Below are 24,636 nucleotides of genomic sequence, written 5' to 3'. Positions count from 1 at the left end.
GAGAAGAGAAGACTCCCTAGAAAAGACCCTGATGTTGGGAAAGATGGAGGGCACAAGGAGAAGGCGACGACAGAGGACGAGATGGTTGGACAGTGTTCTCGAAACTACAAATATGAGTCTGACCAAACTGCAGGAGGCAGTGGAAGACAGGAGTGCCTGGCGTGCTCTGGTCCATGGGGTCATGAAGAGTCGGACACAACTAAACGACTAAACAACAACAACAATATAAACTAAATAGTGCCTTCTGAATTGGGATCACAATCAGTCTCATAAAACTTTTAACATTATATAACCTTTATAGTGTCAAACAGGAAACATTACATTTTTGTTCCACCATTCCGCCTTCAGGATGTATGCATGTTTCTCTCCCATTCCTCATTTTACCTTGATAAAATCCTTGTGAGATTAATTAGTCTGAGAGATGGTGGTTGGTTCAAGGTTATTCAATGAGTTTCATGGCCAAGCGAGGGATTTGAAGTTGGGTCTCCCCCATCCTTGTCTGACACACTGATTTTTCCATAGACTCACTATCTCCGCACATCAAATGTTAATGATAAAACTGAAGGTCGAGATACAGCTGGAATCTTTTCTGGTCAACAACCCTTTATGGATGCTAATCTGAGGCATTGCTGTTCCACAGTCATCTGGAACAGTACTATAGCTTGGTTCAAAACAGAACTTAATATACTCCAGTCACCATCCGCACAGCAACCCTGCCCCCACCCCCAAAAGCAGAGAAGAACAAATGAAGGGGCCACTAACCTGTTGGTAGTTATGCATGTAATTCTACAGCCAACCACCTACAAGAATTAAAAACAAAAATTAATACAACAACAACAAAGATAGGACAAGAGCAGTGGATCTCCTAAGTCCTAATGCTGAGCTATGTGGAAATGTTTGCAAAGATGTTTCCTGGCTCTTAAGAAATCAGGGGAACATTCCTTTTTCATACTGAGCCTCATTGGAAAGCAGAATACTATTTATTACTTTGAAAGTTTCTTCCCAGCTCAGTTCAACAGGGCCAAGCCCTCACCCCCCAGTTGAACACAATAGGACTTTGTGTACATAGGGTTACGTTTGTACTGTAAATCATGTTGTTTCCAGAGAGGTATCCAGCCTGATTCCGTGCATGTTTAGTTGGAAAGAAGTCCATTTACTTTCAAGTAAGTAGTAGCATTCTCTGTGATACTGCAGTATTCGCTCAATATTCAAGTTGACAAAATCATATACATATCAACACACTAGACTTCTTGTCTATCCCGTTGTATATTCCTTTTTTTACAAATGAATATACTCTTATTATTGTATATTTCTTTACATTTTATCTAATACATTCCTATATCAATATGTGCTCTTAGTCTTATTTCTCAACTCAGTCTCACTCCAACGTCAATCAAATGCTAGCATAGATAGCGAACCTTTACTGTATTTTTGAACATGTTTTATATCTATCCCACTTTTCCATAAATTTTTGTTTTAAATTGCCTCAGCGTATTTGTTAACTGCGCCATTTGTTTTTTCTCTTTGTTCTTTTTTTGTTTGCTTCATTTTCTTTCTAGGTATATAAAATTTGTATATAATTTCTGTATACATGTTGGAAATTATATTATAGTAAGTCCTGTAATGTAATATGACATTGTTTACCGATGTAATATAAGAATGTTAACAAATAAATAAAATGCAAATACAAAAAAAAAAAAATAAAAAATCAAGTTGACCTAGCTGTTGTCCTGCCCCCAAATCTGGCTTCCTTAGTCACAGCTACCTCTTTTCTTCTTCTTCTTTTTTGTCATCAGTTACATGTTGAAGGTTTTTTTGTTCCCAGGACAAACCATGCCTTTAGAAGTCTATTTTTATTAAAGACCTTGAAGCCATAAATAAATACTTCCTAAAAGGTCTGCTAGATAAGCCACTCACAGAAAGAAAAAACAAGGCTATATTTATCTGCCTAAAATAGACCATATTTTCCCTTTCATCTTCTCTTGAAGTCATTGATCTGCAAAATTGCCAATTATTCAAGATTTCAGCATGAATGATGGGAAATGTGCCCCAGCACAAATGTTGCTAGTCCTGTCTGTTCTCCCTTAATTTAATAGCCAAGAAGAGCATAAAAGCATGGCCTAGGTTTACTTCAAGACAAGCTGTTGCAATCCACTACTTGTTATGCCACAATATGTGGGTTTTTACAACACTGAGTACAATGCAAAAATTATATTCGTTATAATTTCTAGTGTGTTCTGATTTCTCACTAAACTGATACAGTGGTACCTCGGGTTACATATGCTTCAGGTTGCAGACTCCGCTAACCCAGAAATAGTACCTTGGGTTAAGAACTTTGCTTCAGGATGAGAACAGAAATCGTGCTCCGGCGGCGTGGCAGCAGCAGGAGGCCCCATTAGCTAAAGTGGTGCTTCAGTTTCAGGTTAAGAACGGACCTCCAGAACAAATTAAGTTCTTAACCTGAGGTACCACTGTACACAGTTGTCTAGTATTGAATCCTTCATGGCACTTCCTCAGTAACATATTGTAATAAAAAGAGTTTCCATGAAGTTGGGATAAAGGGCAACACAAAATGGCCCCGTGTGGCGGCTTCCTGAGGAGGATGAGCAAGATCTACTGCCTCTGAACTTGGAGGGGATGTAATAATACAGAGCCATCGTGATTAGTAGCCATTGATAGCTTTTCCCATTGATGTGTAAAAAAACCCAAACCCATTTTAGAGCCATCCCTGTTTGTGGCTATTGCCAGATCTTGTGACAGCATATTCTGCAGTTTGGCCATGCACTGTATGAAGATGTATGTCCTTTGTCTGTCCTGATCTCCCATCATTCAGCTTTTGTTGGATGACCCCCAAGTTTTGGCACAGTGGTACCTCGGGTTAAGTACTTAATTCATTCTGGAGTTCCGTTCTTAACCTGAAACTGTTCTTAACCTGAAGCACCACTTTAGCTAATGGGGCCTCCTGCTGCTGCCGCGCTGCCGGAGCCAGCATTATAAAAGAGGAAGAAAAACTTACCCACTTCCTCCACACCATTGTTCTAGAAACTTCTTGCAATGTCCTCCCTTACTCAGTAGAATCAGAGATGGAAGGGACCATGTGGGTCATCTAGCCCAACCCCCTACAATACAGGATTATTATCAGGGGCGCCGACTTATAAAAAATATTGGGGGAGCCCGCGAAAGCTCATGAATAATAAATAAGCTCATGAATATGCAAATAAAGTGGCGCCGCCTCCTCGTGAGCGAATAGGGGAGAGCGTGCTGCGCCTATTAATCAGCTCTGAAGGAAATTGGGTGGAGCTTTTGCTCGGGAGGGAGGGCAGGAGGCATGCACCCCGACCCTGTGCATTTTGGGCTGGTGGAGGGGCGGCGGTGGCGCTCTGCTGGAGGGGCGCCTGAGATTATTGGGGGGGCAGAGCCCCCCCAAACGAATTTTTGAGGGGGCTCGGGCCCCCTCAGGCCCCATGGAGTTGGCGCCTATGATTATTATTTTTTTGCCCAAGGTGGAGCTTAAACCCACAACTCTGAGATTAAGAGTCTCATGCTCTGCCAACTGAACTATCCTAGATTAGATCCTATTTTTGGTAAACTAAAAAGCTGCAGATGTTTGTAACCTTTTGTCTGGGGTGTTGCTCTTGCCCCCCTGATAATTTTGGCTGCTCTTTCTCTGCAGCTTTTCCAGCTCTTAAATCTAAACCATGTCTGTCTAGACCAGCCTCGTTTCGTGAAACAGCCAGTTGGGATATTCTGGGGCCTTACAAGCAAAGCACCAAGAGCATAGTCTTCTCCTGTTTGTTCTCCGTGTCTGGTAGTAATTTAAACAGCATAAGAAGCTGAAGGTTTTTTATCCATTTAGAGTCTTTCTATACTAGTCCCCCCCCCCCGACTCCAAATCACTTTAGTCATCAGAGTGGTTCATAAACATTGCATTTATAGGTGCATGATATTGACCCTCCACAATGGCAGTTCTTCTGACATATATCCAAGCAAGCACTGAATAAGATACTTTCTGAATATCCTGCTGGCCTGAGACAATTCTCCTGAAGTGAGAGGGACTAGCTGATTTTTTAAGCGATGTGTTTCGAATGCTGGGTCCTGTGATAGTTAAAACCATGGCTTATAGCCATTGGTAGACTTAGCCTTCATAAAGTTCAAGAAGGCTTCCAAACCAGCAGCTACCATCACATTTTGTGGTAGTAAATTCCACAAGTTAATATATGTGCATTGTGTGAAGCATTTTATCCTGTCAGCTGTGAGCCTATTGCCAATCGGCTTCATTGAATGGCTGCCCCATTCTCATAGCATGAGAGAATATTTATTTCACCCATTTTATCCGCTCTGTACCCAATTTTGTAAACTCCTTAATGATAGCAAATTAATTATATGAGCAAGTTCCTTGGATCCCCATTCAACCTGCAGATGTTGGCTAAGTATGCAATCTGATGCATACTTCTGTGGTTAAACTCCACTGGTTTGAATGGGATTATGAGTGGACATGGATAGGATCACACTGCTAATCTCTGTGTGGTGATACCATAGAGAGGGGCATTATTTTCAGTAGCAAGCAAATTTTGCTTAAAAACTTCACCTGCATGCTGTCAATATGATTTTACTGCAATAGCAACCACTGTGTATATGAACTGTATAGCTAAGCTTTATTCTGAACAAGATCAGAGCTTGTCAAACATGATTGTTTCTGAACTGAGCTGTAATTATGCCAGCAGCATGTGGCATTGGGATTAACCTCTTCACACAATCTGAAATGGTATCGAAATAAATCTCAGTTTAATCCTCCTCCCCCCCCCCCTTGCCCCTTAATTTTGCTGCCTTTGGATTGGGGGGCACTGTGGTCTTCGTAAACCAGGGAGGAAATTCATCATGATGATTAATCAAGCCTTTAATGAACAAATAGAGAGGAATGGATGGGAAATTAGACCAGCAAAATCCACCCTTGTCAGCCAGTTCAGGATTATTCCCTGCGCAGTGCTTGCTTCTACTCTGAAATGATAAAGCCTTACTTTCAGTTGGTGGCTATTAAGTAGAAGTTGAAGTAAATGTATTGTTTTGAAAATATTGTGATGAATACTCAGATTTTTAAAAAATCGGGCTAACAAAAGGCCAACAAATGACCTTTCAGACATTTGTTGGAGTATGACTCCCACCATCCCTGACCATTGGGCTTTGCTGATTAGGGATAATGGGAGCTGGAGTCCCAGCAAAATCTGAAAATGTTCTGTATCCCTGGCTTCCAAGAACATTCAGGTTTATCTTCTAATTCTAAAACTTCTTGTTCTTGTGGCATACTGCTTAATTTGCCACAATTAATTTGCTGGTCAACAGTGAAAACATTGTAAATCGATAGTTGCAAAACTCTGAGCTTCCAGACATAAGACAGGTGAACCATTATCCGTGACTTCTTGTATTATCTTATATTCCATCCTTTCAGCACTCACCTTTTTACATTCCACTCTTGTCCTCCATGGTGTAGGAGCTCCGGAAGTGGTGTGATAGCTATAACTATGGTTTGCCATTTCAGATATCACAGAATAATAGAAATGTTGTAGTTAGGATTCCTTAACCATGACTTGGCATCATGTCTGACTTGTGCCTATGTATCAGTCATTAAGGAATTGTATTACATGCTTGATACGTTGTTGGGGGGTTTATATTCTTGCTATAATAATCCATGAAATCCATCAAATCATGGATATGTAACAGAGCCTAGTTGGCTGTCTTATTGAAAAAATGTCACTTTAAAGTTTAGTAATACTAAATTTGGAATGTTGGAGCAGCATCAGCGATTTCAATATCCTGACTACATCTGGGTCTCTGCAATAGCTCATACCATGTTCCACCCACCCAGTCATCTTCCCTTCCTGCCTCTGCTACCTGCGATCTTGCTGGTGATGCTCAGTGGTGGAGAACCCTCTCCGGCACCCAGGGCGGTGCAGCCCATACGGACTTGCGCAGGCCATATGGGATGCAACTCATGTGTGACAGCATCCCGTATGGAGGGCACGTGTGAGCAGCAGCCCGGATGGATGCCGCATGAGCATGCGCCCTCGGCCGCTCTACAGCTGGGGGGAGGCAGGGGCCATCTTGTCACCCCTCCCAGAGTGGCACCCGGGGTGACCCGCCCCCTCCTTCCTACACCCCTGGTGATGCTCCACATTCTTTCAAAAGAAAAGAAATTAGGCAAGGCACAGATGTAAAATTGCATTACCAGTTTTATCTCAAGAACGCAAGTTCTCCATCACAGGAAATTTTTTTTTGGGGGGGAGCTAATATAAGAATTCATTTTCTTCCTACCTCCTCCCCCCCATTGCATAATAATTTCCACAGCAGCAGTCTTTAATATAGGCTCCCCCCCCAACATCATTCTTGTTAAGAAGTCTACCACCCAAGGTGGTTGTGTTGCCCCGGCCTATGGGCTGTCATCATTTGCAGAGGTAACTTCCATTTTGGCAGTTCTGGAAATTTGCCTTCAAGACCCATCAATCATTCCATGGAGAAGTATCACCTTTTCAATTGTCCTAGATTAGAGGCTTGACAAAGTGATTTAGCTAAGTTTAACAAAGTCCCTGAGTTATCCTGTCTGCACTGGGACAGGAGTCAACTTGATCTTTCATGTATTACTTTCCCCCTTGCAGACAGAACCTTCACACACTTCATGTCTGTTGTAAGGTATGGAAAGCAGTATGACATTTCCTCTATTGTGGATTCATAAATCAGCATCAGTCTGATCTGAGCCATACACCAAAGTTGTGCGGGGGAATACCACTCAACCATCTTGCTGTGTGCAAGTGTTTCCTGACATGAACGTTACATCTGTTTGAGGGGCAGCGGGGGAAACAACGCATGAATCAGCCCTTACAGCAGGAGTGGCAAACCTGTAGCTCTCCATTTGTTGCTGAAACATAACTCTCATCAGCCTCAGCAAACATGGTCAGGGATGATGGAAACTCTAATATAGCAATGTCTTGACTGGAGGGTCTGCAGGTTCACCATCCCTACTCTATAATTCATGGGAAGGATGCATCAAAGTTGTCGGTGTGCAAAATTAAAAGAGAGCGGGGAGGGGAGTCAAAGTATTAAAAATATCTCTTGTATAGGAGCAACTGATCTCCCCTTTGACTCATCACTGAGCAGATGCAGTTTCTTATCCAAAAGGTCATCTACTTGTCCATATGGAAGATATTAAAGACATGTTGGTGTTCCTCTTGATAGCTTGATCCAGTTCCTAATCTGAATTCTAAATTTCTTGATTCTGGGAAAGAGCAGTCTTGCCTTAGGTTTATAATAGCTTTGTGTCCTAGAAGAGTTGTCACTGAATCCCAACAAGTTCAGAAATAGGTGGCGCGTGGACCATCAGTTCTTCATATTTGGCCAGGAACAACTTCAGGCGGGACCAATAAGAATCCTCATTGTATGTCAACTTCTTCTCTTTAAAGTACCGGGAAACAATTGGCTTGATCTAAAAGGGAAAGCCAGCATTAATTAGCATTACTAGTGATTACTAATATTTCCAGCAGTTAGGATAGCCCCTAGACTAAATCCCTCCTGGGCCCTCATTTGCCAGCTGCTGAAGCAAAAGAGGGGTGTGGTTAAACAGCAAATAGGGACATCTTATTCAATAAACTGAGGGACGCGGGTGGCGCTGTGGGTTAAACCACTGAGCCTAGGACTTTCCAATCAGAAGGTCAGCGGTTCGAATCCCCGTGACTGGGTGAGCTCCCGTTGCTCCGTCCCTACTCCTGCCAACCTAGCAGTTCAAAAGCACGTCAAAGTGCAGGTAGATAAATAGATACCGCTCTGGCGGGAAGGTAAACGGCATTTCCGTGCGCTGCTCTGGTTTGCCAGAAGCACCTTAGTCATGCTGGCCACATGACCCGGAAGCTGTACGCCGGCTCCCTCATGACTGGACCTAATGGTCAGGGGTCCCTTTACCTTTATTAATTATTATTATTATTACTATTATTATTATTTTGTTTATATCTAGCCCATCTGACTGGGTTGCCCCAGCCACTCTAGGTAGCTTCCAACATATATAAAAACATCATAAAACATTAAAAAACTTCCCTATACAGAGCTGCCTTTGGATGGCTTGGGGGGGTCGCATAAAAACATACACTCCAATATTTCTCTGATGAAAATAGGAACACTCTAAGGAAAAGTGGGAAATTTCAGCATCAAATCAGAAACTGGGACAGCTTCTGAAAATCCTGGACTGTCCCTGGAAAACAGGGACACTTGGAGTGTCTGGAACAGTCCTCATGCCACAGATATTTGGCAAGTGGCTGGGGGGGGTGTCCTCCACTTCCATTACAAAGCAGCCCCAGCTCCAGCAAAACTCTTTGCTGTTGACCTGAGTTAAAGGCTTAGGCCCCAAGTATCTGAACAACCACATCCTTCCCTACAACCCCTCTCAACTGTTAAGATTGGTGGGAAGGCGGGTGCTTAGTATTTCTGCTGCCCTCAAAACTAATGTGAGGCCTGGAAGCCAGCATTCCTTTTGACAGCCCCTAAATTGTGGGATTCCCATGGCACCAAGGTTTGTCCAGCATCTTCACTGTACAGCTTCCATTGGATGCAGAAGACACTCCTCTTTACCCTGGTCTTTGATAGCCGAGAATGTAAAAATATACCTGTCTCTGCCTTCCGATTTAAACTGCATGGGTTTCTTATTTAAATTGTATTAGTTAGTTGCTTATAAAAATTATTTTTATCTGATTTTAAAATTAGATGGCTGCATTGTTGTAACCTCCTTATGGTGAGGAGTGGGTAAGGAAACCTATAATGGATAGAATAAATGCAATTTCTTCTATCCCCAGAGATGTTGTGACCTTGACCTCCCAAGAATTCACTTCCTTCTTAAAACCACCAGACATGTCCCCTTCTCCTTACTCATTCCACATTCAATAGACACTCCTGCCTTCTAAAGACCCAGCACGTCCATCCGCCACCCAACTTCGCACCTTCAGGCACATGTTATCAGAAAGTGCTGGGAAGAGATGATGCTCCACGTGGCAGCTGATGATCGAGTGCCCAAAGGACCAGTCCAGCAGGGGATTCCGAGGCAGGTTCAGAACGCCGCAGCTCATCATGTGAATCCGTTTGGGCTTTTTGTCAGCTGCGAACATTGGCAGGCCAATATGCTACGAGACAAAACCAGAAAGAGCTAGCTGCTGCTGATCAGCAGAGAGCTCGAGAGGAAGCTTAGCTACAGAAGGAAGCATCTGAATAATAGCAATAAATCATGTTTCCAGATACATCGCAGTGAGCCCCACTCTATGGTGGAGAAACAGTAACTCACTCAGAAATGGAACAGACCCAGAATTCTGCATTAAGTAATTCGCAACCTGCATAAAGGCAGGGATGGGGAATCAATTTGATTTAGTTCACATAAACCTAGAATTTGTATGTTCTGAAACAACGTGCAAGCTGAAATGCAAGCAAGATTTTCAAATTCATACTTCTCTAAATTCTGCAATACTGTATAGTTTATAGCATCACAAAAAAATATAAATAATTCACTTTCCAGGGGAAATGTGGCATAAAAATGCATATATTAGTGAGATTAATAGCAAAAAAATTTATTATTAACATATAGAGGGGAAATCTTGCAAAAACACGTACATCAAGCAAGATTTCATTCAACAATCTGTATATTAGGAGAAATGCATGCTAACATTCTATTTTTTGTGAGGACTTCTTTTCAACAAAGTAAATAGTAATGCAGCAATGTAGGGAACTGAACTTAAGATGGGGAAAAGAGAAACTGCAAGAAACCTAAATGGACAGATTCATCCATCTATACACAAAAGATCACATCAAGTATGGATGCTGTCAAATATCTGATGCAGCCTAATTCCATGTTTACTTGCAATATTGCATCATGTGTACTTGGAAGTGAGTTTGTTTATGCAGCCTTATTCCATGTTTACTTGCAATATTGCATCATGTGTACTTGGAAGTGAGTTTATTTATGCAGCCTTATTCCATGTTTACTTGCAATATTGCATCATATATACTTGGAAGTGAGTTTCTACATTACACTTACTATATTTGAGTGGGACTTATTCTTAATTGAGTGCAGAGGATTGCAGCCAAAATGCATACTTTTAGAGAGGCATCTCTATATGTGTGTTTGTGTTTGCGTAGTTAAATATGCAACCAATGTTTCATTGTTCCATTTCCTTTGCAGGTTTTGCAATATCCCATCTTTTAATCTACTTACAGCTCAGTCCTGTGCATCCCCATTCAGAAGCTGGTTTTGCTGAGTTCAGCGGGAGTTTGTGTGTGTGTGTGTGTGTGTGTGTGTGTGTGTGTGTGTGTGTGTAGGATTGCAGCCTAAACATGTCAACAGTGGGAAAGAATAAAGCATTTGCCAAATATGTTGGATGTTTCGAGTCACACGGCCTATTGCCGCAAGACCATCAATTAGTTAAACAGCAAGAGAGCCCTTGATACAGAGTTGGTAGCATTTACCTGGAAGATATTAACATGGATGTAAGGGTGAGAAAGGAGAGCTCTTGTGACCAGCATGCAACTGAGAGCGGACCACATGGACTGGAAACCTGAAATGTTGATCAGCAGCCAGTAATGGGAATACAGGCCAACAAACATGCAACAGAGCGTCCGGATGGCCGTCTTCAATTCAACTTCTTTGAGCAATCCTGTGGAATCAAGAATCTGTGAATGTAGCAGCTCTCAGGGTTCCTTCCCTAAGCTGCTACACCATCGGTGGGAAGTCATATTTCTGAGCGGCGCCTGAAGCTCTGCCTCATGTGGGGCAGTTTGCAGCAAGGCTCCATTCCTCATCCTTCTCCCTGCTAATACTACAGCAACAGTCATTCTATTTTTGAAGCATTTCTATATAGCCAAGCAGTGGTGTTAGGAAAGGGGGTGTTCAGCTCTTTTTCCTCATCACATTTCCCTAATGGCCTCCTTCTTGGGAGCTCTGTGGCAGGGGAAAATATAGGTACAGCATCTGGGTGTGTTGTGGGGGGGGGGAGAGAGAATTTAGAGTGGGGAAATAGTTCAGGTAAGATCAGTGGCTTGCTTAGGCTCCACCCGCCACAGAAAAACGCATCTCCAAAAAAGTAGCCAATGGAAGATGCAGTTCTGTGCAGAATTAGCTTCTGCTCACTTATGTAGGTGCAAATTTAGAAATACTTGCTATAATCGAAAGAGAAATAAAACATACCTCACTTCACACAAGATTATTGTTAAATATTTGACTGAAAACTAGGAAAAGGTGTGGATTTTGTTGGGTGGCATCGAGGTACTCCCCAGTAAAACTAGTTTTGGTAGAATGTGGTGAATGGTTTTATTCTGCACTCAAGGTCCGCCTGCCTGATCACAATATTTGAGGTCAGGAGTATTTGAGGTCAGGTGAGACTGGCTTAGCAACCCTGCGGAGGCAGGTTTCTCCCCTCTAATGTGTGGAATGGCCCGTTTGCTTGCTTCAAATAGCTGGAACTATGTTCTACAGGCCTCTTTCTCAGCCTGTGAGCACACTTGATTCAAATTAAGTAGGTGGGACTGGTTAAACAGATGTTCTTGTCTAATGGAAGTGGATTAGACTAGCATACTACATCTGAACCCCTGGAACATGAGTTGAGAAACCTGTGGGTCATGGACTTTCTAAAGTAAACCAAACGTAATTATTGCTTTTAATCTTTAACTGGCATGATGAATACCTCCTACAACTTTTTGTTTTCTTGACGTAACGCTAAAAATAAATAAATAAATAAATAAATGATTTATACCCCGCCCATCTGACTGGGCTTCCCCAGCCACTCTGGGCTGCTGCGTTGATACTTGGATCTGAAATGCTCAAGTCTTACATTTTAATGCTTGGGAACCACTTTTGTGCAGCAGATCCAGTGACAGTTCACCACAAGGCAACGGTTCACCACAAAGTGTGGGCCTGTGATTCACAGGCAAGCTGTAATAGTCGCTCATAATTGCTCCCTGTATGAGCACCTTGTGGCAAACCGTCACCGGATCTGCTACCAGGATCAGTGAAGGCAAAGACGCTCTGAAATTCGCTTAGTCTAAATAAGAAATAATATTTTTACGATATGTATCAATAATGATCCGAGTCTATGCCATCAATCCCCACATTTACAAACCCCAGGTAGGCAAAATTCAAGCTTAGCCATTCCACTTTGGCACTTGCCAAAACAGACTTCGTATCGAATAATTTTTCTCATGATATTGACCTATGAGTATTTTTATTACTGCTTGTAAAACTGTACGCTTTTAAAACAATATTGCAATATCCTGCGATCCAATGGTGGTGTTCTTAGATTCCCATAAACAAAAACAGCGAATTGCTTTGTAAGTACTATAAATATTTCAACAAATGATTCCACACTGATAGAAGCATTAAGTGCATTTTTGCTTTGATGCCTCATGTACTGGTTATAAAATAAGCACAAACTTGCAGTTAAAATGCATGAAACCTATGGCTGCCAAAGACCTAAGGTCCAAAACTCATGCGACAGTAAAAAGATGAGTCACACCACACCAAGTGAATTTCGATTGGCGGGTTGTCATACCAAAAAGGTTTGGAACCACTAGAGTAGCCTATCTTTGGTCCTTCCCCATCTTCTTACTCTGAGGCAAAGAATAAACGCTACACATACTGTGAGATACAATGACCAAAAATATCTCGATTTAAATCACCTTCTACATGAAGATACTTAAAATTGTCTAGGATAAACGTTATATTTGAAAAGTAACAGGATCCAGAGGAGAGCAACGTACCAATGGCTACCAAAGGGGTGAGGATGGGCACTGCGATGGGTGCAATGAACATGTAAACATAGCGGTTCAGGAAGGGAAGCTTCCAGGTGCTAGAGTCTCCCAGGCCGATGACATTTGTGTAAGCGTGGTGGATTTTCACATGGTTGTAGGACCCCTGTTCTGCCGTGAAAGCAGAGCAAACCTGGGACAGAAAGAAATGGTAAATAAAGGAACGCTGCCTGCTCATGTATGTAGCACATATGCATCCAGGGCTCTCAGAAGTGACAGTATTACAGAATTTCACATAAGGTTGCAAGCCTTGTAAGCTCAGTATTGGTCAACAAGACCTACTAGGCGGTACCGTATTAGCCCGAATATAAGCCACACTTTTTTTCCCCCCAAATTCTGATCGTGAAAAGTTAAAGTGCGGCTTATATTTGGAACCTTACACCGCCAGCAAAACAGAACAGCTCCCACCCCCTGGAAGTGTGGCCGGCCGCCACTCCAAAGCCTTCCCCGAGCTGTCGGAACAAAGGTGGGGAGTCGTACCACTTTGCTGGCAGCCTTCCCCCCTGTACCCCTTATCTCTGGCAGCTTAAGGGGGGCTTTGGAACGGCGGGTGGGCTGTGCGCCTTTGCCCTAGGCTCCCCTCTGGGGAGGGGGAGCTGCACCGCTTTGCTGGCGCCCACCCTTTTATCCGTCCACTCGAAGGCGGCTTTGGAGCAGCCGTTCACAAGCCTCCCCTGACCCACCAGAGATAAAGGGGGGAAGGTTGCCAACAAAGCGGCGTGACTCCCCCCCCCCACCGCCCCGAGAGCAGCCCAGGAGCGAGGGAAAATGGTGCGCAGCCCGCCCACCGCGGCTTATATTCAGGGTTCCCCCCCTCCAGTTTTATAGGTGTGGCTTATATTCGGGTGCGGCTTATATTCGGGCCAATACGGTAAGTTTTAGAACACTGCTGTTTGGTGGTGAATGCTCAAATCACTTAATTCAGTGTAGCCTCCCTGACTCAAATGGGGCTATGTTAGAATGTGTAGTTTCACAACTGGGTCCATAACACAACAATTCATCTGTTTGTACCACCCGAATGTCAAACTACACATTACACAGAAATACATGGAAACGTAGCTTGTAAGCCTGTTTTGAAGAGAAAGGACTACTTGGAGAGGGGGAATGCCATTTAAGAGCACAGAAGCGGCTGCTGGGGAAGGAAATTTCATTCTTTCACTTCTCATTACTTTCTTGTTCCGGATTGCTCCTGAAAAACACAATCCTATGCATGTCATCTCAGAGGCTTAAAATTGCAGCCTAAGTGACTTTCTTCACCTGCAGAGTTACACACATGTGTGTAAATATGCATTAAAGATCATACCCCAGACCCTCCCCTAGACTCTTTTTTTTTTTAGTCCAGGTTATCCCAATTTCCATTTCATATAAGACTCTGAAATTTGAATAAATTCATTTTGCAAAATAAAAGGGCAAGGTTGGCTGTGAATTTGTTTTATACTCAATCTGAATCAGGCAGTTCGGAATTTCCTCACTTGTAATCTCATTTTGACATCTTTCAATTAGGGCAACTTTTTCTCTAAAGCTTTGCCAGTTTCAGCCACAACTTGAGTGGAGCTGAAGTTTCACAGACTCCACAGACTCACCTTTGAGAGCCACTCCTTGAATCTTGCTACCCAGGATTTGTGAGAAAGCATTTAGCAATCCCTTTGTGAGGTGTGCAGTGTTGATGTGGCCTAAAGGTTATAAAAGACTGATGCTTTGTATGTTGACTGTGCTGCCGGCGCCCTGCCGCTCTCCATTTCCAACACAAGATAGGAAAACGATGGACATAATGATGGAAAGAACTTCTTTCAAGGGAAAGATTTCTATATTCAATGTACCCCTTTTTCAGAGCAACCTTTCAAGAAAATGGGAGCTTTTTCAGATTTCTCAATTTATATCTGACCCTAAGCAAATATTATTTCCCGCTTTCCTGAGGCTAAGACAGCGTGGGAAACAAATATGAGGTCAGATCCATGGAGTAAAATGTGGCACGTGAACCCCCTGACCACATTCTCCACTAATCTACAAGAGAACTCTCAAGTTTGTTCATTGGTGGTTTTATGTGCCAGTTCAAATGGTCCACATTCAGGGCAATGGTAATGCTTCGTGTTGGCAGAAATGCAACAAAAGACAAGCTTTTATTGGATCTGTCCAGTATTAAAGCAAGTGGTCGTGCAGATTGTCCTTAGAGGAGATAGAGCAACACTGGACCCCGTTACGTTTATTATCTGTATTACATGGAGGAAAATGCTGGTGCTGTTTGTAAACCCCTAATCATTTATTTCATGGTGAAATAAGGTAAAGGTAAAGGGACCCCTGACCATTAGGTCCAGTGGTGACCGACTTTGGGGTTGCGGCGCTCATCTCGCTTTATTGGCCGAGGGAGCCGGCGTACAGCTTCTGGGTCATGTGACCAGCATGACTAAGCCGCTTCTGGCAAAACTAGAGCAGTGCATGGAAACACCGCTTACCTTCCCGCCGGAGTGGTACCTATTTATCTACTTGCACTTTGACGTGCTTTCGAACTGCTAGGTTGGCAGGAGCAGGGACCGAGCAACGGGAGCTCACCCCGTTGCAGGGATTCAAACCACCGACCATCTGATTGGCAAGTCCTAGGCATCAATTACTTTAGATAACTGTTGCAATATGTAGTTTACCCCTCATGAAGCTGCAATTCCCAGCATAAACTGCAGTTCCTAGGATCCTTTTTCTTCAGGGGTGCTTTAAATGTAAAGTTTATGTAAATGTAAAACGTGCTTTTAACGTAAAAGGAGGGGGCAACTGCAGCTGAAGAAATAGCCTCACACTGAGACAGACACACACACACACACACACACACACACACACACAGAGCTTTCCACTCTCCGCCTCTAAAATAAAAGGGGGGAATGAGTTGATACGATTCAAACCTCTTTGCGTTCTCTCACAGAACAGGAGCTGCTGGAAGCGAAAACGCACCTCAAGGAAGAATACGGCCCATATTTTCCCCCAGGACTTGGACTCCGCCAGAGCGTTGTGGGTAGCCAGGTGGCTCCCCTTCACAGTGAGGGTTTGATGTACCACACCCAAGATGGCAATGCCCAACAGGAAAGGGAACAGATTGTCAGAACGCAGAAGCAGGAACCCTAGGGAGAGAGAGGAGACATTTAGAACCTTTTGCTAGAGGTAATCAAGGGACCTAGAAGGTCCATGGGTCCTAACCAGCTCTATCATGATAGCAACAAGGACCTTAGAATTATTTGGGCTCGGCTCATAGCTAGAAGGGAGGTTGATCATACTCTCTGGTAGTCAGTCAGACTCAGGATACTTGTGAAGATCAGGATCACACCTGTAGTGTACATTTAAAGCACATGACGTCTCTTAACAAATCCCAAGAACTGCAGTTTGTTAAGAGTGCTGGGAAGGACAGCTCTGTGAGAAGTAACTGACCCTTCTCAGAATTCTTTAGAGTAAGCCATTTCCTTTAAATGTATGGTGTGAATATGATCCAAACTGGTCTGCTTTTTGGAATTTAATGAAGCCTGGACACTTTGAATTGAGGGCTGCCCAAAAGTGGTTTGTTTTGGGGTGGGTCTTTTTTTACCATAGCCATGTGGTGTTTTTCCTGTTTTTTTTTTCCTTTTTTGAAGGCCCAAATAGGCATTAAAATGAGAGGCACAGCTTTTGCAACTCAGTGTCATGTGGGTGATGTCATTGTGCCATATTTTGCCCTGCCCCACGTCACTGGCAGGGTCAGGATAAGGCATGGCACCAATGATGCTGTGCCACATGTTCTAACTCAACATTACAGGAAATGGGACGAGACCAAAAAATAAAAATGAAAACCAGCAGCAACAACTTCCATGTCTATCAAGATGGTCTAGTTCAGGGTTTCCCAGACTTAGGTCTCCAGCTGTTGTTGGACTACAACTCCCATCATCCCTAACTAGCAGGACCAGTGGTCAGGGATGGTGGGAACTATAGTCCAAAAACAGCTGAGGACCCAAGTTTGGGAAACACTGTTCTTGTTGGACCTTCAAATGCACTCAGTTAAGTCGATGCAAAAGAACCACAGATACATTGTTCTGTTCCATTCTGGAATGGTTTAAGGCATATTTATCTGTTTTTGTTGTAACACACCATGGGACCTCATGTTGAAGGAGGGATAATAAATAAATTTTCATGCCAGCTGGGACAGATAAGAGGGAGAACATCCTCCAGACTCTTCAGCTGGCTTAGGAATAATTTGGTCAAATACATCCCAAAAATTAAACTCCCAGAGTGTCTCTCTCCCCTGTAAATAACCCCATACCACCTGGGCACTCCATTACTGACTTTACTGTTAGATAGCACTGATTTTATTATGCAGGATGACTAACCACCAGGGGGTCAGGCTGCACAGCAAAATAGTGACTGATCTGAAATTCACCAGATTAGCTCTATAAAAGCACCTGCCAATATCAATGCAGATTTCCAAAACCACTGCGGTCATGTTCGCTGTGACTTGCTGTGTTCTTGCTTGATACCATTTGCAACATGCCCACTGAGCTAGGTTGGAGAGCTCCTCCACAAATAAGTTTCAATGGGGAATATCTCAAGATGATTTATGATAACATCAGTACAGTGTTCCACTGACTCACTTTTCAGTGTGGGAAAGCTCCACCATCCTTTTCTGTTGCATAGTCCAGGGACTATGTGGCCATAAGTGGCAAAATGAAATAGTATCCCCACCCCCAACCCCATGCTTAGGAGTGCAGTGCAAGGACGTTAACGTACTCCATGCTGTGAGGGTCAAAGACAAGTCCCAGGGCATTCTAACCAACTCATCTCTCAGCAGTCAAGCAGATGCCCCAGAGAAGTCTCTGTGCAGGGTAAGACTGGACAATGCCCATGCCTTGGTAGCTCAGCAGTTGGCAACCTATGCTTTCCCTTCTTTGACCACATCACAGGGCTTACCTTAAGGTGTAATAGCACCCGTCAAGAATCACAGGACTCCCCGGCCTTCCTCCCACCCCACCCCGCAAGTTCAATGAGCCCCTGAGGCATTCTCCTTACCTACTGGCAGGGAGAGAAGGCTCAAAGCGATGATTGTACCATCGATGCCATGCCTCTCCCACCAGCTGCTGCTCTTCACCACGTCCTGCACCATCTCAGAGAGCTCCCGCATCATGGATTCCTCAGATCTCTTCCCTCCGGTTGGCTCCAGTTCCTCCTTGGCTGATCTTTTTAATACGCCCATCTTGTTTCCTTTGCCTAGGCCTGAATCGCCTTGGGGGGCCCTTAGGCTTTGTTCTTCTGAAATCTCCTCTTCCGAAGGGCCTTCTCTTCTGGAGCCATTTGGCAGCTGTCGCTTGGCACCTGCGCCCTCTTGGCTTGGGGCGACCCCTTGTCCTAGCCTCCTCTCACCTTCATCCTGGCAACCTTTCCCCTTTTCCGGCGCCACCCCAAGGCTTAAAGGAGACGCTCCCTGCAGAGGTCCTCCACCAGTCACATCTGCTGCCTTGGGCTGCTCCTCTTTCCTTCTCTCTGGGCACCATTCCTGGTTGTCCTTCATCAGCATCTCACCCTGCTGTGGCTCCATTCTTCCCTGCAGAGCACAGGACACTGCAGAGTGAGAGCCAATGTCCTGGTGCTTCCGCAGGATCAAATAACAAGCATGGCTGTCCCAGCAGGAAGGGCAGAGGGAGAGAGAGAGAGAGAGAGAGAGAGAGAGAGAGAGGGAGGGATAGAGAGAGACAGCAGAGAAATGCAGGTGGCCTTCTTGGCAGAAATGCCACAGTGTGCAGTCAGAAATGCTCACTGGGCTGTAAGCTCATGTTGCTTCGCTCTAGCCTGGAGAAGTTGGCCCCAGTCCCATCCCTAGGCTCTGCCCATTTTATCAGCCTCTGCTCTGGCAGCTTCCGCCACTCCCATTCTGCTTGTGTCTCCATCCCAATGGGGCCGTGTCCCTTGCCCTTGGCTCTCTCTGTCATTAAGAACAGCTTGTTCAGGCAGGAACAGTGCTGCTGCGCTCACCATTGCAGAAGGACGTGGGAAGGGCAGGGCAGCGGGTATCTTTGAAAAAAGGAGCGCGGAGCTCTGCTGGAGGCAAGTAGGAAAAGCGAGAGAAGAGGCAGACTGCAAGAGAGAGACCCAGGTCCATCACATCCCAGTCTTAAAGGGCCATCCCTCATATTAAAGCAGAACACTCTTCAAACATTCCTGGATCTGCAGTTTTAAAAGTATATTCTAAATGCTTACAGCTCTCCATCTGTGTGTAGCACAGATGAATGTGCAGTTTTGCGAATGTGAGGAGAGGGGGTCACAGTTGGAAGAGTTTATTATGAACGTGGATTACTATTGTATTATTTTTCGGTATTCAGCAGAACCCTCATTACTCCAACCTGATTTGTGTCTTCCTTCATAATAGAAAACCTGTGTTAGTGTAAACAGCTTTTTCATTTATCTTCTTAGCATAAGCCTTTGCCACAATAGCTCAGGGGATTTATTTAAAGGGCTGCCGTGCCAGTTCTGAAGAACTAAAAAATGAATTTAAAAAATCAACTCCTCGCAAATCATGAGACTTTATAAATGCCAGTTATAAATGTTGGGAAATTATTTGTATTGGCCCACAGATATGGCCAATATTAAAGGATACGAGTAGATTTCTTTCCGTGTGTGTGTGTGTGTGTGTGTGTGTGTGTGTGTGTGTGTATAGGCATATTTAAAATAAGCTAGTACCTAAACACAAACATATACACACAGAGAGAAGAAAGCACTATAAAATTCATATTAGTTTCCTGATCTCTGGCCAGGACCACTAATATTTTTGCTGTGCTTTGACCTCTTTCTCACAAAAGTTGTTTTTATTTATTATTTTAAAACAAACAGTTGAGTAGCCTAGGGCTGCCATACATCCGGTTTCCCCTGGACATTAATGGGACTTAAAAGGCAGAATTGACGTCCGGGGAAGATTTGCAAAAGGTGGTGGTTTGTCCTGGGTCTTAGGCAAGTCAACAGAAAAATTCTGGGGGGTTTTTTTTGGTGTCTTTGTAAACAGTTTGGGTGTTTCCTTAAAAAAAGCTCAACAACCTTCAGGATGTCCTGGTTTTTACTTTTGGAAATATGGCAACCCTAGAGTAGCCTAAACCTATAAGAGAGTCAGTGTTGCATAGTGGATTAGGACCTGGAAGGCTAGGGTTCAAAGCCCCACTCAGCCATACAGCTCACTGGGTCACCTTGGGCTGGTCACTGCCTCTCAGTTTAACCTACCTCACAGGGTTGTTGTCAGGATTGAATGGGTATAGGGAGAACCACATATTCTACCTTGAACACCTTGGAGACAAAAGTGTGGTGTGAATGTAATAAAGAACTAAATGAGCTGTTTGGAACAGGGGGGGGGGGGAATCATGAAATTTGCCAGAACAGATTATGGGGAAAGGGTTACCTTTTTGTTTTTAATGTCCCTGCTTCTGTGCCTTTTAGCTGCAGCCTGGCACACACACAAATTGAGCTGGTGAAATTATGTATTTTGTGTTTTTATATTGCGATTTTATGTTGTGAACCGCCCTGAGACTTGTGGGTATAGGGCAGTATACAAATAATAATAATAATAATAATACAGACCCTCCAAGTGTCCCTATTTTCCAGGGATGTAGCACTTTTATAGAAGTCATTCCGGTTTTTTATTTAATTCCATAATGTCCTGCTTTTCTTTAGGATGTCCATATTTTCATCGGAGAATTGTTGGAGGGTATGGAGTTATCTGACCCCTGAGCCATCTTAAGGCAGCCCTATATTAGGGAAGTTTTTAAAAAATGTATAATGCCTTATTATGTTTCTTATATATGTTGGAAGTCGCCCTGAGTGGCAAAGCAGTGAGATGGGTGGGGTATAAAGAATAAAATTAATTAATTATTGTTTTTGTTGTTGTTGAATAGGACGTCCCTATTTTCATCAGAGAAATGTTGGAGGGTATGGTACTAATAGTAGAAAGTGGGGAGAACAGCTTCACCTGTTAAATGTCTGCCTGACGGACTGCTGTTAAAGGCACAGGAGGAGAGCCAGTTAAATAGCTGGAAACTCAAATTGCAGGCTATACCACATAGGCCACAGGGAGAGGAAAGGAAGACAAGATGAGTTGGAGGAGAAAAGATTTGGGTGGGAGTGGGAGAGGAAGGAAGGGGGTCAGAGTAAAAAAGAAGACAGATGTAGGCAGTGGAAACAGCAAAGGCGGCAAAGAGAAACACAAGCCGTGTATTTAGGCCGGCAGATATTGTTTCAGTTTCCCAAGATAAGCTGAGCAGGGTGTATGTAGGACGGGCATGTACTGAGACTATTAAAACTATTTGAGGGGGCAGTAGGGAGAAATGGGAAGGCTAGTTTGGTGTATTAGAATATTGCATGCTCAGATGCTATGAAGATTGTGTGTGTGTGTTTCAGGTCAAGCGAAAGGACAAAAGCTGCCAAACAGGACCGGCTCAATACATTTTGCTGCCTGAGGCAGAAGACAAGATGGCGCCTCCTCCCCATTCCACCTACGTAAACTGACTGGACTGGCAGTGCAATCTTACCTCTGCCCTGGCAATAGGAGTTCCAGGAGAGGTATGTGACACACACACACGTGACTTCTAGAAGTCAGGGAATGGCTTGGGAACTCAGGAGACGAAGCCAGGGGAGCTGCTGCTACTGCTGCCACCAGTATGTACTGCATGAGCCAGTTGCCTCACTTTGCCCAATGGTAGGGCCAGTCTCAGTGTCAAATGCCTGATAATGTGTAATCTGTCAGCTTCCAGGCAGAATTCCCAGAAGTAATGTTATTTTATTGATTGATTGATGTTTTTATTTTATTTTTCTTTTGCAATCAACGTGGTTAAGAAAAAGATAAATCAATAAAATCAAAACCCTACTTTTAAACACACAAAAATTAAAATATTAAAACAGGTTAAAATCACTTCAACTTTCTAAGCATCTGGGTAGGCTTGTCGAAACAATGTTTTTTAGCAAGTGCCTGCATGATTTCAATAGGCAGGGAGTTCCGCAGTGTAAGTGCTGCCACACTCAACAATCAAGTTCTTACGGATGTGGCATCTGTAGCAGTGTCAATTCTGCTGATTGAAGTGGTCGAGTGGGCACATATGGGGCAAGGCAATGTTACAGGTAGATATTAAATAGTACTAGAAATAAGATATCCCCCTGCGGCACCCCATAATGTAGCCACCAGGGAACAAAAAGGCACTCACCCAAAGCTCCTCTCTGGACTTGGTTGTGAAAGTAGGATTGGAAACATGGTATAATACAGTGCCCCAAATTTCCATTCCCCAGAGGAGATCCAGGAGAATACCATGATCAATGGTATCAAAAGCTGATAAGAGATCAAGAATCAAAAGAAAAGCGGCAATCCCCGTGTCCCACTCTGTGCATCAGGGAGACCAAGGCTGGCTCAGTTCCGTGGCCAGGCCTGATCTCAGATTGGAGTGGTTCTAAATAATCTGTGTCCTCCAAGAACACCGGCCGCTGCCCCACCACAGCCCTCCACCACTTTCACCACAAAAAGGGTATGCGCAACTTCTCAATAGTTATTCCAGTCCAAAGGGCCCACAGCCAGTTTACTTAGAAGTGCCTTCACCACTTTCAACGCAGCAGGGACCAGCCCCTCACGCAGTGAAGCGTTAACCCAACCCAGTTATCCACCATCAGTTCGCCCTCCCAAATTCTAATGAAGATGTGGTGTTAAAAAAAACACAACTTCCTTTCACTTTTAAGGAAAAGAATCTCCCTCCCTCCCTCCCTCCCTCTCTCTCTCTCTCTCTCTGTGTGTGTGTGTGTGTGTGTGTGTTTCATATACAGGGCCAGCACCCAGCATAATCAGCAAAATGCCAGGGCCCACTGTAGCTGATGTGGTTCAGCTGGGCAGTGGCTGCAAACGGTGGAGCTCCAAGTTTGCTTGGTGGGTGGGGGGTGAATATTGTCATCTTCTTAACCAGGGGCCAGTAAACTTTTTCAGCAGGGGGCTGGTCTACTGTCCCTCACACCTTGTGGGGGGCCAGACTATATTTTGAAAATCATAATACGTAATAATGAACGAATTCCTATGCCCCCCAGATAACCAAGAGATGCATTTTAAATAAAAGCACACATTCTACTCGTGTAAAAACACGCTGATTCCCAGACCATCCGCGGGCTGGATTTAGAAGGCGATTGGGCCAGATCCAGCCCCCGGGCCTTAGTTTGCCTACCCATGCTCTTAACAATAATGGCGGCAGCACCCCTGAGTTAGGGGTACGGTAGGGTAGGGCTGGTTTTAACATAGGGATTCTGGTCAGTTGATGTATCCCAACTGGACCCAGAGTTCCACATGGCACCGCCATAACCAGGCCACCTCCCTGTATTCTGCCAGGAATTTCCCTCTCAAAGAAAATAGCACCTTCTAAGCAGGAATTTTCTTCAGTTAATGCAGAAGGGAAAGGAAGGCTTAACCACCACCCTTTCCACACCTACTGGCATGCAAATAATTATCAGAGAAAGACACACACACACACACACACCCCTCCAGCTGATGTTATTTTCATTTTTAAAAACCTGTAAATTAAATGCGAAGTTAACATCTTACCTGGTTTGGTCTCAGAAACATACAACGTGTTGTAACCCACAGCATAAGTTCTGCATGTCAGGTGACACCCACCCACTGAGGAATTAATCATCTCTGGGAATTTGTTACATAACCATGTGATACCCATCCAAACAACTGCAGGCCATTGCTCAAATGTGATGCAATGCTAGCACGTTGCAGGATTTCTGGGGAAACCTGTCTGAACCGGTTCTTTTGTAATGACGGGGAATTCAAACTATTAGCTGCTATATATACAGGCTTCTCCTCTTATATTCCATTGGCTCTTCCGTGGTATAAATTAGGACTGTGCATCATCATTACTCTGATCTGATCTGGGGCCCGATCAAGCACTTGGGATCAGATCTGAACCAGTTTTGGGCCAACCCAGATCTGGGCCCCAACTCAACTCTATCCATGCAACCCTAATGTCTAATGAGGATTTTATTTTTATTTTTAAAATAATTTTTATTAACTGGCCAATCACATCAAATTAAATCATATCACATAAATTCCGAATTACAAAGCCGAATTTTAAATTTTGTTGGGGGGACCCATATTTCAAGATCCGAAGGGGGATTCTGATCATCTTCTTGCTGCTGCGTTAATGTCCCAATTAGTCCAAATCAGTCCAAACAAAGTTCATAGGTCTATCCCATCTTGTCTTGCTGTTTCCACATCACATCTTGTTCATATATTTTCTCTTTTTTCTTTATGATCTCTTCTGATAGTCTCCTTAAGCTGATAAACACCAATAGTAATAATAGTCCTGTGTGAATTTTCCGTTCTTCCAATCCTCAAATCGAGATGGTTTCCATATATCATCTCCTTCATAGATAACATCACTCTTTCCATCATAGTCTCGTAAAGCTGTCGCTCTTAAGTCCCACTGAGGAGTTTAACCCACATATATAAACAGCTCTATTTCTCTCTTTCTCCTCCCAGACTCAAGACCTCCGACAGAACTTCCCAATATGGCGACGGCATTTTTAACTGCGTCATTCCCAAGCTCTTATACATTCCTCGCTCTTCTTAAAACATGCTTTGGTTCGAAAGTTTATCTCCACACAGCTTTAAATCCACAGCTTAAGTCCTTAAAATGACATTTCTGACTCATGAGGGGAGGGGATTCTTGTTTAATCACATAGGGAAAGAAGGGAGAGTTTTTCCCCCTCCGCCATCAGTCATTTGCCGTACCTTGTCTTGGCGTATCTTCTCATGTTTTATTCTTATCTTGTTTTGTCAGAGATCTCTTCTGTTAGCAG

General features: G+C 43.8%; 2 protein-coding genes and 1 long non-coding RNA gene across 3 annotated transcripts in view; 1 reads left to right on the top strand and 2 right to left on the bottom strand.

Annotated features, from left to right (window-relative positions):
- The window catches only part of FDXR (ferredoxin reductase), a 28,518-nt gene extending 27,723 nt beyond the window's left edge, over positions 1–795 (bottom strand). The window contains exon 1 of the mRNA XM_081184598.1: positions 759–795. Coding sequence (XP_081040724.1) covers positions 759–780 — 22 coding nt within the window. The 5' untranslated portion in view covers positions 781–795. The remainder of the gene's footprint in view (positions 1–758) is intronic.
- On the top strand, positions 352–8,961 carry LOC308581913. Its single transcript, XR_014005377.1, has 3 exons — positions 352–652; positions 957–1,163; positions 8,832–8,961. It is a non-coding gene; the product is annotated as an uncharacterized lncRNA (long non-coding RNA).
- Positions 6,210–23,520, bottom strand: FADS6 (fatty acid desaturase 6). The gene is made up of 7 exons (XM_081184613.1): positions 23,375–23,520; positions 17,839–18,370; positions 15,763–15,929; positions 12,775–12,955; positions 10,489–10,676; positions 8,976–9,155; positions 6,210–7,474 (listed from the first exon to the last, which is right to left on the bottom strand). The coding sequence occupies exons 1-7, from the start codon at positions 23,417–23,419 to the stop codon at positions 7,325–7,327; spliced, it is 1,443 nt and encodes a 480-aa protein (XP_081040739.1). The 5' UTR covers positions 23,420–23,520; the 3' UTR covers positions 6,210–7,324.
- Between the last annotated feature and the right edge of the window lie 1,116 nt (positions 23,521–24,636).

The sequence above is a fragment of the Podarcis bocagei genome, assembly GCF_964188305.1.
Source record: "Podarcis bocagei genome assembly, chromosome: 2".
NCBI lineage: Eukaryota > Metazoa > Chordata > Lepidosauria > Squamata > Lacertidae > Podarcis > Podarcis bocagei.
The sequence above is the reverse complement of the archived record's forward strand: the minus strand, read 5'-3'. Positions and strand labels throughout refer to the sequence as shown.

Bases quoted from the DNA above. Each gene is read 5' to 3' on its own strand.
- FADS6 (XM_081184613.1), bottom strand. From the start codon at position 23,419: ATGCTGTGGGTTACAACACGTTGTATGTTTCTGAGACCAAACCAG. The intron at 15,930-17,838 runs GTAAGGAGAATG...CTCTCTCCCTAG, and splicing joins CCTTCTCTCCCTGCCAGTAG to GGTTCCTGCTTCTGCGTTCT. The intron at 9,156-10,488 runs GTAAATGCTACC...TTTGTCTCGTAG, and splicing joins TCCATGTTAATATCTTCCAG to CATATTGGCCTGCCAATGTT.